This window comes from Mytilus edulis, chromosome 1 (genome assembly GCF_963676685.1).
Source record: "Mytilus edulis chromosome 1, xbMytEdul2.2, whole genome shotgun sequence".
NCBI lineage: Eukaryota > Metazoa > Mollusca > Bivalvia > Mytilida > Mytilidae > Mytilus > Mytilus edulis.
The window spans coordinates 96,250,866-96,263,274 of record NC_092344.1 but is presented as its reverse complement, the minus strand read 5'-3'; the positions used below and the strand labels follow the sequence as shown (position 1 = coordinate 96,263,274).

The 12,409-nt window shown below is 32.0% G+C and overlaps 2 protein-coding genes across 3 annotated transcripts in view; one reads left to right on the top strand and one right to left on the bottom strand.

Annotated features, from left to right (window-relative positions):
• Positions 1-2,614: 2,614 nt before the first annotated feature.
• LOC139515945 (uncharacterized) lies at positions 2,615-5,038 on the top strand. The gene has a single exon (XM_071305730.1). It carries the CDS (start codon positions 2,730-2,732, stop codon positions 3,867-3,869), a length of 1,140 nt encoding a protein of 379 aa, XP_071161831.1. The 5' UTR covers positions 2,615-2,729; the 3' UTR covers positions 3,870-5,038.
• A 122-nt stretch (positions 5,039-5,160) lies between these two features.
• The window catches only part of LOC139515924 (coiled-coil and C2 domain-containing protein 1-like), a 42,626-nt gene continuing 35,377 nt past the window's right edge, over positions 5,161-12,409 (bottom strand). For both annotated transcript variants that reach the window (XM_071305700.1, XM_071305692.1), the window contains 4 exons: positions 10,094-10,157; positions 9,044-9,173; positions 7,836-7,960; positions 5,161-5,812 (listed from right to left, as the gene is read on the bottom strand). In XM_071305700.1, the coding sequence (XP_071161801.1) occupies positions 5,777-5,812; positions 7,836-7,960; positions 9,044-9,173; positions 10,094-10,157 (355 nt within the window). In that variant the 3' untranslated portion in view covers positions 5,161-5,776. The remainder of the gene's footprint in view (positions 5,813-7,835; positions 7,961-9,043; positions 9,174-10,093; positions 10,158-12,409) is intronic.

The following is a 12,409-nucleotide window of genomic DNA, read 5'->3' as shown; positions in this document are numbered from 1 at the left end:
ACTTATTTTTGAATCTAATGTATTAACCTTTTTTATTCTGGAGATTTATTTTTGTTCAAAAGTGTATTTCTTGCAAAAGTTGATTGATTTTATGAACTCATCATCTAAGTAACATATGGTTCGTGTCTATTTCAATAGTACCATTACAGAATAATTTGTATCCATTTAATGTATCTTTAAGTTTCATTCATCCTGTTCATTAATATATTTATATAGTCATGATATTTGCACACATGTTGTATTTAATCGAATATATGATATAATACGGTTTAAAAATATTACTACATACGAATGCATCTATGCCATACTCTATCCTTAGATCAATGTCTTTATATTGCAGAACAGTGGACGCAGGGGCGCAATCAGACAAGGGCGTGGTGGATGTACATGTGCCCTCCTCTCAAATTCACAAAGCATGGCCGGTTGTCCTCAGTGTAAAAGAATATTTCGGTAATTTTATCCAAAAAATGAAGATTGCGCCCCCTAACCTAAAATCCTTTATCAGCCCCTGGGACTTATATTTATGAAGTACACATTCCACTTTTCATGTTTTATAGAATCATATTCAAAACAGTGTAGCTGTGGCCATTGATTGACAACCTTAAATTATCCCATTGACTGGGGCAGATTATGTGAACGTTTGTTTGTAACGACCACTGCTCACTACTTACTTATTATAGAATTTAAGCTGTGGGTCACCAAAGGTTCTTAACGCCTTTAATATTAAAATAATTCGAAAAATTATTCAGGAATAACTTTATGTTTTGATATATATTATTGATACAAATCAAAACATCGTGTTATTCCTGATTAGTTTTTCTAATTACTTTATTTATGAGTTGAGAACCTTTTGTGACCCCACAGTTTAAGTGTCTTTAACAAGTACATAGTGAGCAGCGGTCGTTACAGACAAACGTTCACGTAATCTGCCCCAGTCAATGGGATAAATTAAGGTCGTCAATCAATGACCACAGCTACACTGTTTTGAATATGATTCTATATAGATTGTCGTTAAACATCCAGTTGGCTGTTTTCCATTTAGTCCTGTTTACAGACCATAAGGCTATATAAGATTTAAAGCATACTTTTGCACGTGCTCACTATCTTTTTATATAAACAGCTACGTTTAATTAGGGTTATATGACCGTCGTCAGTCTTCAGGGGTTTACGCAATCATGCATGACAATATATTTAATATGGATATGTTTATTGTTCAAGCGTATAACGTAAAGTAAACCAAACGGAAAACTTCTGCGATTAATAGAGCAGGTCAGTGGTTATAAACCTAAATATCTTACACTTCTAGTCGTGATCTTTTGCCATTGCTACCTAAATTATATTTCTAAAAAGTTTTTAAACCAAAGCTTCATTAAATGTGTCTTAAAATAAAGTATATTGGTCAAATATTTAGTTTGACATTTGTGGAGTCCGAGATGGGTTCCGATTGTTTTTAGCATGTGATTCATTTATTGAAGAAGAAAAAAGAATGTCATTGAAAGTGGAACAAGGGAGACCAGGAATAGTCATTTCTTAGACTGATAATCTGCTCTTAAAATTATAATTATTATAAGGTAAAACGATGATATACAGAATAATATTTCTATTAAAGAATCTATAACATACTTATGATAATTATTGTTAAACGTCAACACATTTGCAATGTTTTATTACCATGTATGATGATTACAGATGAAAGAATGGAAAATATTTATTTGTACTGACAATAATAGTATCGACGCCGACAAAAAGTTAATATGCTTAATTTTATATGAATAAATAGAGTAAATAAAAAATCGATGAAAAACTAGTCTTAAATCGAAGTGAAAACAACTTTAGTAGGTCAGAGTTAAGGTATTAATCTTTTTTTGCAACAACTGAATGTTCACATCAATTGACTATTGTTGATGATAAACTTTCGATCAAACCGTTACCTGCTTTCTAACTATTTGTCTGTCGGTGGACCGTGTTTAGAAGAAATTTCAATTTGGTGAAAAAAGGACGGATATTTTGGGGTTTTATAAACTTTAACTACTATGATAATGCAATCCTTTAGAAAATGAAATATCATTACTTAAATAAATTAGCAACATATTTGGTGTATGAAAGTATTTTATGATGTACATGTCAGTCTCGTAGGTTTTATCTGACCTTGACCTCATTTTCACGGTTCAGTGAGTTTAGGAATGATTTTCTTAAACTATAAGCAATATGTCAACTATATGTTTTCTATTGAAGGGTTGTAAGCTGTACATGTCTGCTTGGCATGGTTCATCTGACCTAGACCTCATTTTCATGGTTCATTGGTCAATGTTAAGTTTTTGGTTAAGTCTGTTTCTTAGAAACTATATATTGTCAATAGGTCAACTATGTTTATGGTATTGAATGATTGTAAGGTGTACATGTTTTTCTCGTTTGGTTAATATGACCTTGACCTCATTTTCTGGGATCATATTAAGTTTATGTAATAGTTGTAGTAAGGCTTTCTATTTAGAACTATCACCATAATATCAATGGCTAGTACAGAAGGCGAGACATTTCAGCATGTTCACTCTTGTTTTTGTTAACATTAGATTTTTTGCTCTTGTTTTAGGAAATGTAATACAGTATGGACCAGTCCAACAGGGAATTTTTACCATATCACAGAGAAAATATCTTTCCACGCCAATGACCCTGGTCAACCATGGCAGTTCCTTCTTAAAATCAAAATTTGAAACTCATCTATAGACTCCATGGATACAACGGTTGTCAGCAACTTTGCCACCAAATTCAAAGAAGCAACAGATGACTGTGATGTTCAACCACTTGTAATACAATGTCAAAACATTATTATATCTAATATTACAATTTCTACAGCCATTAGTTTGATTTCATTTGTAAAACAGTTTTCCCTCGACAAAATGTCCGATGCAGTAGTAGAATGCATATCAGAAAACTTCAAAGTTGTAGTTGAAAATGGACTATTAAATCAATTACCACATGAGGACTTTAAATTTTTGTTGAATAATGAAAAATTGGCTGTTTTCAGTCACGGAATACCTGTTGAAAATTATGAAGCCTGCATACTTGCATCATTAGGTAATTATCTATCTGCTAATAATGTTGATAAAGAAGAATTTGTTTTGGACTTATTAGGCATCATCCGTCTTTCTGATATACCTTTAGACATGTTAGAACATGTGATAAAAGAATGTACATTTACATTTAAGGCATGTATATGCCAAAAACACCGAACAAAAACACTTACAAGTAGAAAATATTCTCAATCTGAAAAACATTTAATTAGTTTTCAAGAGTATGCTTCCATTCCAGAGAGATACTTGGAAAGATATAAACTTGACGTTGTCAGTTATTTTAATGATTCTGAATTGATTGCGATAAATGAAAAACCTAAAACAATTAGAGTATGGATAGTAAGATGGGAAGGTGATGTTGTTGTAGGTGGATTATACATTCATTATCAAAGTGGAACACATCTTGTTCATGGCAAGAAATCAGCAACACATAATATCTTAAACGAACAGGAATTCACTCTTCAAGAAGATGAAGTTGTTTCTAATATCAAAATATGGCATGGTATGTTTATTGACAATATTACCTTTGTTACAAATATGGGCCGGACATTTGGTCCGTACGGAGGAAATGGAGGACACAGAAGTGATTTGGATATACCACCAAGCAAACGTGGCTATTTCCATTCCTTTAAGGGCAAGGTAGTTAAACATAGATATGCTAATTCTATAGCTTACTTACAGTTCAACTGGATTGCTTTTGGGGGAGATGGTTACATGGAAATTTTGCCCACAGGAAGTGTGTTCAGATCAACAACTGGCGGGTTAGAAGAATTTGATAGAATGTTGAATATAAATTAATAAACATCTGCATCATGAGTGAAAACTTTCTAGTATTCAAACTGTAGCTATGCATTTTTTACGTAATTCAATATCAAAATAAAATGCTTCGCTGAGCCCAGTCTGATACGACCGCAAAGGTTGAAACCTGAACAGTTGGGCCAAATTTGGACACAATATTCAAGCTTGATACTGTCTGAATTTGGGTTGTTATAAATCTTTTGACAAAATATAGAATTCTGACACAAAACCAATAATAAGATCTTACATATCTATTGCGCAATACTGTGCAATTACAGATTTCTCCTTGAAACTTTATACAAATTTTGAAAAAAAATTGAACCCCTTAAAAAAATTGGAACCCTCCAAAACTTTTTGAATCCCCCCTTGGAGCAATTAACCCCACACTATATCCCTGCATTTCCTTTGTAGTATGGAACATTGTAGTATTTTCAGAGTGATCCATACACTTAAACACTTATCTGGAAACTAGATACATGTATATGCTCGTTTTTGGCCCTTTTTGGCCCCTAATTCCTGCATGAATGGAGCAATTACCTCCAACTCAATCCCAGCCTTCCTTTTGTGACATGGAACCTTGTGGTACACTGTCAGATAGATTCATACTCTTACATACAAGTTATTGTCCAAAAACTACAAAAATGCTTGTTTTTGGCCCCTTTTGGGAAATTTATTCCTAAACTGTTGGCACCATAACCCTCAAAATGAATCCAAACCTTTAAATTGTGGTAGTAAACATTGTGGAACAATTTCAAAGCAATTAAAATACTTATGCACAAGTAATTATCTTGAAAGTAGAAAAAAAGCTTGTTTTGGGCCCCTTTTGGGTCCTTAATTCCTAAACAGTTGGGACCTTCATCCCCAAAATGAATCTCAACGTTCCTTTTGTGGTATTGAACCTTCTTATTAAATTTCAAAGAGACCCATTAACATATCGGATGACACAGACAACAATGATGGCGCAGTCGAAGACAACATCATACCATTATACAATACAAAAAAAATATTTGCAGTCGTATAAAAAATGACAAAGTTTAACTACATGTATCTCCCAAAAGAGCAAATATAAATCAAAATCAAAATCATGACCACATGCACACCTACAATATATGTACAAAAATTCAGCAATCTGAAAACCTTCTAGCATTCAAACTGTAAAAGGAGTTATCTGCCACTGGAATATTATATACCGATGATTGGACAGACGGGTGAAATGATGGATAGGGACGGAAAGGGGTAAAACAAATCCCTAATAACTTTCAGTTGCAGGGGCATAAAAAGTAAATATTGGTTTCATTTCCATAATTTCTTATTAATTATAATAATGTCCATAAATAAACAGATATACACAACACACAAACAATAATGATATTCTTAACAAAACAAATTTTCATGAGAACATGGTTCAATAATCAGGTATTGCTGGTGAGTTGACAGAATGGACAAACTACCGTCAGCTGATATTCAGGTTATGGTATATCCGTTTTGGGTTTCATGCTCTAAACAATACTGAAAACTTATTCTCTACTGTACATGTAGAATAAATTGAGATTGACAATAAAATGTTTTCAAGAAAATGAAGTTACAAATATTGATAAGATATCTGATATACGACAGCAAAAAATATTGCATTCTTAAAATAAGAATGACATCAAGGAAAAGAATAATCCCTTATTTTAACCCTACATATAAAACCAGAAAGCTTTTTCCAATGTTCTGTTACATATGAACATATGTCTGTCAATGTTAAAACATGATATAAGTATCTAATGTTGTATAGAGAAAAACAACAGAATCACAGAAGGGAATTATGCATCTTAAACAAATTACACTGTCCTTGGCACATACCAGGATATATGTTAATTTGAGTGTAGTTTTCAGCTCACAGTTTATATCTTTCTTTTGAATCATACATCTGGATATTTATTTCTGATTGCAGCCAACTAAAAAGGAAATAATTGAATTAAATAAAATTGTATTTACTAATAAGTGTAAAAATTGGAATTAAAAATAAAGTTGTTCCAACACATAAAGTTCAAAATAATTAGATGATTATTTGTGTTAAATGCCACTTTAAGCTCTATTGGCTATATCCTGGCAGTCAATTTTTATTTGTGTAGGAAGCTGGAGTTCCCGCAAAGAATTATGACCTTCAGCTAAATAACTATCAAGATCGGAATTGACCATGCTAGTCATGCAGTAGGACTACTCAGACCACTCACCCAACTAGGCCTCAAGTTCCAAATGAAGGTGCTATTGATATTAATGAAGTACATTATTCTGATGGGTCACAACAAAACTCAGAAAAAATGTTTTTCCATCATATTATTATACATTTAATGATTTACTTAATTGATAAAACACACTTTAAAAAAGAACATAATATTAACAGATATTGCATAAGTATGGTAACAGTGATAACAAAAATTGAAATCAAGAAGAGAGATTAACATAATCAAAGAGCAGATTGCTCTGAGGAATACGATTGCCGTTGTTTCATTGACACATGTATACATGTAGCTGGATAATATTATTTTCAAAACTAATTCAACTGCACATGTAAAATAGTTACCAAAATAGCCACTCCCGGATAAAAGTGTATGAACAATGTAATTACATGTATTCTGTTTTATTTTTGTACTATCAATTCCAAGTTTACTTTCCACAGCAGTCACTGAGACTCAGAGTGAGAGAAGGTATTTCACTTCGTATCTTATCACCTATTTTCCTACGTTAATTCTAGGAGGAACCCCAATTTCCTTTGGGTCAGTGATCATGACTCCTTTCCGTACACATTTATCGGTTTAAATTGCGATCGTTTTTAATATAATACGACGTTTATTGACAGAACGAGCTAATACTCGACGTGTTGTTTCAGAATTCACAGAAGTTACTTCCGGAAGGGAGACAGCTCAAACGATAATATAGAAGACTCCATTTCGCCTGAAGGGGTGTCTACGATAAGGACTACATTTATTTTAATTTAAATGATGCATATGATTTAAAATTATGCAACAACAATAACCCTCAATAGCAGACATACATAGAAAAGATCCCATGAGTTATAAATTAATTAATTGAGTGGGGAATCCAGAGCAACCATTCAATCTAAAACCCCTTGAAGTCAAGAAAACTATACGCATGTGCATAATTTCCAAAACAAACCCTGGAGCAAGAACGTATATTAATGTTTATTAAACGACCTAGATGGTTCTTTATTTCTTTATGGAATTACAATCTCAAATACCAGTTTCATAACGGTAACATATAAGAAAAACTCCACTTCAGTTCTTATATGACAGAAATAGATTTATCGGAATTCAGAGAACTCTGGCATTTTATCAAACTGGGAATTCCCTCTGACCTGTTTCTAAATTTATAAATACACTTAATATAAATACTGCTTAATTCTGATTTTCCTTGTTGTTAAAAACACGCATGTAAGTCAAGGGACTTATCAAACATGAAGATTATGAAAAGAACATTATAGGAAAGTTGTTCAAGTTCAATCCCTTTGTTTGTTTTTACCTTTTAAAGCAAGACAGTCATAAGAATCTGAGATGTTCCTTAATGTTTAGAATAAAACGATTGACGTGAGGGCAATGCTCTGAGCCACCGGTATAAGTCTACAGATTGCTTGAAAGCAATCGTATCCCAAAAATTAATAAGATAGAAAATGAGTATAATGTTGCTTTATTTTATTAAATCGCTTAAAGTACATTCTGACTATCACCTTCCTTTTAAATACATTTATTTCTAGAAAAGACTTAAATTCTTTTTTTTAAGCTAAAAGGGATAGGCATTATCTGTGTTTCATATGTTTTTGGATAATGTCAAATGGATTTCCCAAGGTTTGAATGCTATGGGTACTATTTTCTGGTATTAAGAAATATTGCTATCGTAGATATTTAATTTCACGATTTTGCTAAAATCTGCGTACTATTTTATTATGTAAGGTGTCTATACCTCTTTTTCAACATGTTTTTTCTTTGTTAGCATTACTTGAGCTTTATGCATGTCTCCTCCTTTTGCAAAATATCTAGCCTCCTCTTCATACTGTGGAATTTCTGCTTCTATTGATTTCACATAATCTGTATAATAAAGTAAAAGAAACTTAATCTTTCTACAATTTTTTAATATTTATATAGGTATCTCATTTCATAGAGTTAGGTAGAGTCATCTAGATATGTATATATGTGCGATTTCTTAAAAGCAGTACACATTTTGGCTTTATTCCTTTTGAATTTTAACAGCCATCTTGTTTTCTGTTTTCTGTATTTATGTCAAATGATGTTGTCCTGAGCAATCAAATGGCCATTTTAGGCTTATATCAATAGGCATTACATTGAAATCAACCAACATGTAAAAATTATGGAATTTTTTATTTTGTATGGTTACCCTCTAGTAAAACATGAAGGAATTATGATTCTACTGGGACATGTGCATTCAAATATTTGTGAAATGACAGATTCTGCATATGTCTATAACTCTTAATTGATGACCATCATGAATGTTCTTACTAACTGAAAAGTCATGAAAGACATAAACTCCACTTATTATTAAATCATATTTCATGCATTAATAGACACGAGGGTGTGAAAGGGGTTTACAAAACAGAGAATAATGGGCAAAATGTACAGAATGAATGACCCCAAAACAAAGAACAGAGAATAATGAGAGCTTAAATATATAAAAAAATAGAAAATAACAGGAAAAAAGAGAAAAATGGCCTAAAAATTCAAAAATACAAAAATGAAGAACCCATCTAGACCCTCAGTTAAACAGAATCTGACAGGAAAGTAGAAATCATTGTACACAGCATTATATAATGAGATATTCCATAAATCAAATTCTATTCCTTCATTTGCACTTCACTCTATGATTGGATGATGGTGTTTTAACGCCAGTTTTTGGATAATTATTTGCGGCCAGTTTTTGTTTGTGGAGGAAACTGGAGAGCCTGGAGAAAACCATCAACTTCTATAGGAAAACTGACAATCCTAGTCAATTAAGATCGGCAACAAGTGGACCTGCACGAGCGGGGTTCAAACTCAAAACCTCATTGTTGACTGGCTAGTTATTACAGTAGAACTACTTAGACCACTTGGCCACCAATGCCCCCTACTTTGCACACAGTATTTTTACCATATAACTAATGTTTACTTAAATCTTACCTTTCAGTCCCTCTTTACCACCAGATTTTAGTTTTCCTTGTTGCTCCTCTGTTTTCTGTTGTAGTAATTGACTTTTATGGGTTAAGGTTTGATATTGTTCTTTTGTTAACTGACTTTTCAAACTTGCAATCTGTATAAAATATGTAATAACACTATTCAATCTTGTCAGTAAAAATATATTGTTTCTTAAAGGATTAAGAAGATGTGGTATGAATGCCAATGAGAAAACTCTCCAACCCAATTCACAATCAATTTGTAAAAAGTAAACCATTATAGGTCAAAGTATGGCCTTCAACAAGGAGCTGACCCGCAAACTAAAAAGGGCGAATGAGTTCAACAATTATGAGGATGACTACTGGGAAAATCAAGATTTCTGTGTGCACCTACATATATACAGCCATTTCCAAGATAATTTTTGAATAAAAATATAGTTTTGTGCAGGTGATTATAGAATAAATGGATTCGATAACATCAACTTTTATTTTATCAACTCATTCCTCAAATACAGAGTGACCTTAAAATTCATAACTTGCTGAAAGGACAAATCTTGATGAGTGCTGTAGTCTCCAGCAAAGCCTATGTCACTTTGACTTATATTTTACTTATTTAAGGTAGTACCAAACATGTTGACTTAAATTTTGTTTGTCTCGTTTAATTTTCATAAAATTTTGACAAAATATTTCCTTTGATCCTACATAAAAAAAAAATATAAATTTCAAATAACTTGAACCACACACTTTATTGGAAAATTTTCATTGGTTATATAGTAGTTTAACAAACACTTATTTTGATAATTGAGAAGCTATTATTTCCTTAACAATAGAACATGGATTAAAATATTCAGCTGATATTTATAGAGTTATCTCCCTATAGTGTGATACGCCACCTTAATATAACTTACAGATGTCTTGGTTTAAGGGTGCATTTTAAAGGATGCAACATTGTTGCAAATAGAAAATAAATGTGGTAGTCATTTTTGTCTTCATCGTTTCTATTGTGAGTTAATTATCTAACTTCATTTCTTAGATACAATAATGCTATAAAACTAACCTGATTATCAAGCAGTTGTTTTTCATACTTTAATACTTCTAAACAAATAGTTCCTGAACTTTTGCTACAACAGAAAGAAATAATAGTACAAGAGTGCACATGCAGAAATGTCTCACATGTTTTATTTTTCATTGAATTCATGTTAAAAGTCTGATAAACTTCAGTGGCAGATCCAGAAATGATCTAAAGGGGAAGGGGTTTCAACTTCTCTATGACTGTCAAAGAGAGACTCCAGTCATGCTTCAGTAATTCTCTAAATAATCTACAAAATTTTTCCGACTATAGGCAGGGGCAGGCACCCTTGGACGCCCCCATCCTCTATAATCGACCTATGAGATTAATATTACCAATGTTTTATGAACCATGAAAATTAGGTCAAGGTCTTATGAACCCTACAGACATGTTCAGCTCACAATTATTCCATACCCCAAATTTAGTGACCCTTTTGCTTGTAGTACCTGAAAAACAGATCAAAACACAAAATTTTTACATTGTCCACTGAACCATGACATTGAGGTCAAGGTTAGATAAAACCTGTCAGTTAGTCATGTACATCTTACAATCATTCCATACACCAAATATAGTTGACCTGTTGCTTATAGTATGAAGAGAAATGGACTTGACCACTGATCCATGGAATAAGGTCTTGATCAGGTTAACTCTACCTGATGGACAATTAGACATTGTATAGCATATAGCAAATATAGTTATCATATTATTCATAATAAGCATGTATTTCACTTTACAAAAAAAACTGATATTTCATTCAAGATGCTACATAAATTAAAATATGAAATCAATTTGACATACTCAGCTAACATTCCTACATAGCAGAATCGTAAGGATTACTGCTATTTTATTCTATAACCAAATTTACCACAACTGAATGAGAGCAAATATACTCAGTAAATTCAGTATTGAGCCAGAGTGAGCAAGTTTAATCATTTAAGTTATTAGCTTAATATGACTGTAATTTTTTCTTTTAAACTGTTTCACAATATATTACTTCAATGCCTTACGGGTACTATACACTACAGTATAGATTTTGTTTATTATTGAAGACTACATAGGGATCTGTAGATTATATCCTTATTTCTTAAGTCTTTGGTGGATAGATGACTCATTGGCATTCATATACCACATCTTTTAATTCAATGTCAAAACTTGAAATTGTCAATTACGCTTCTTCACTGTTGATTTGACACTCATAATTGATTATGATTCTATGCAAAAGTCATATAACTGAAACAAACAAAATTCATATTTCAGTTTTTTATGTAAAAAAATAATCCCATAGTGATTTAAACAAATAGTGTTAGAACTAAAAAAATCAGAGGAGAGGAACTACTTTAAAACTTTATCTATAACTCATCATGGTTAACTCACATACCCAAAATTAGCCCAATATCTGAAGGCGTTTAGAAAAAAAGTCTGTATAACTGTGATTTTCAACAATATATCAAAGTCCAAAGCCCAAAATTTCGGCAAAAATTTGCGGAGCGGAACTTTGTCATGGTTAACTCACATACCAAATATTAGCCCAATATCTAAAGGCATTAAGAAAAAAAGTCTGTATAATGGTTTGTTGCGGAAAGAAAGAATTGCGGAATGATGGAATGACAGAATGACGGACAAGGGTATAACTATATGGCACAGACAACTTCATTGCAGGGCCAAATAAAAATTTGGAGAATATGGAGATGTTGGGTACATGTCGATATTATCAGTTCACCTTATCCATTTAAACTATTGTCCATCACTTTGCAATCATTGTGTTTTTTTACTTGAAAAGATTAGAAAGCCAAAATCCAAAATTATAAGTATGTAAATAAAATCACCATTGACTATCCACATAAAAAGATAAAATAAAGGCATTTCTTGTAAATCTATAACAACTATGTTGGAAAATCTTTTATATTTGTCTTCTATTAAAATAACAAAATTTCTGTTAAGAGACTTAGAGGTTGCACTTCAGTAAATATAGAAATGCAATATTCCATAGAACTCTTTTTTACAAAGGCTAAAACTGTGACACTTTAGAGATCATAGATGAGAAAATTGAAAACCAGTAGGTAAATAAAACAAAATATCTATGAATATTGTATATCTCATAATCCAACAATGTGGTTTGTAAAACAGATGTTTTTATAAAGTGCAAACTAGAGAATTATTCAGACTGTTGGAATTAATGAGGTATGGTTTCTTTGTGCTATTGTTCCTATGCCCTTTTAGGCCATTTTTGACTCCCCAAATGTACAATATGTATTTGTGGCCTTTGTTGACTCACCAATATATATGAGGCCACTTTTTTTACTA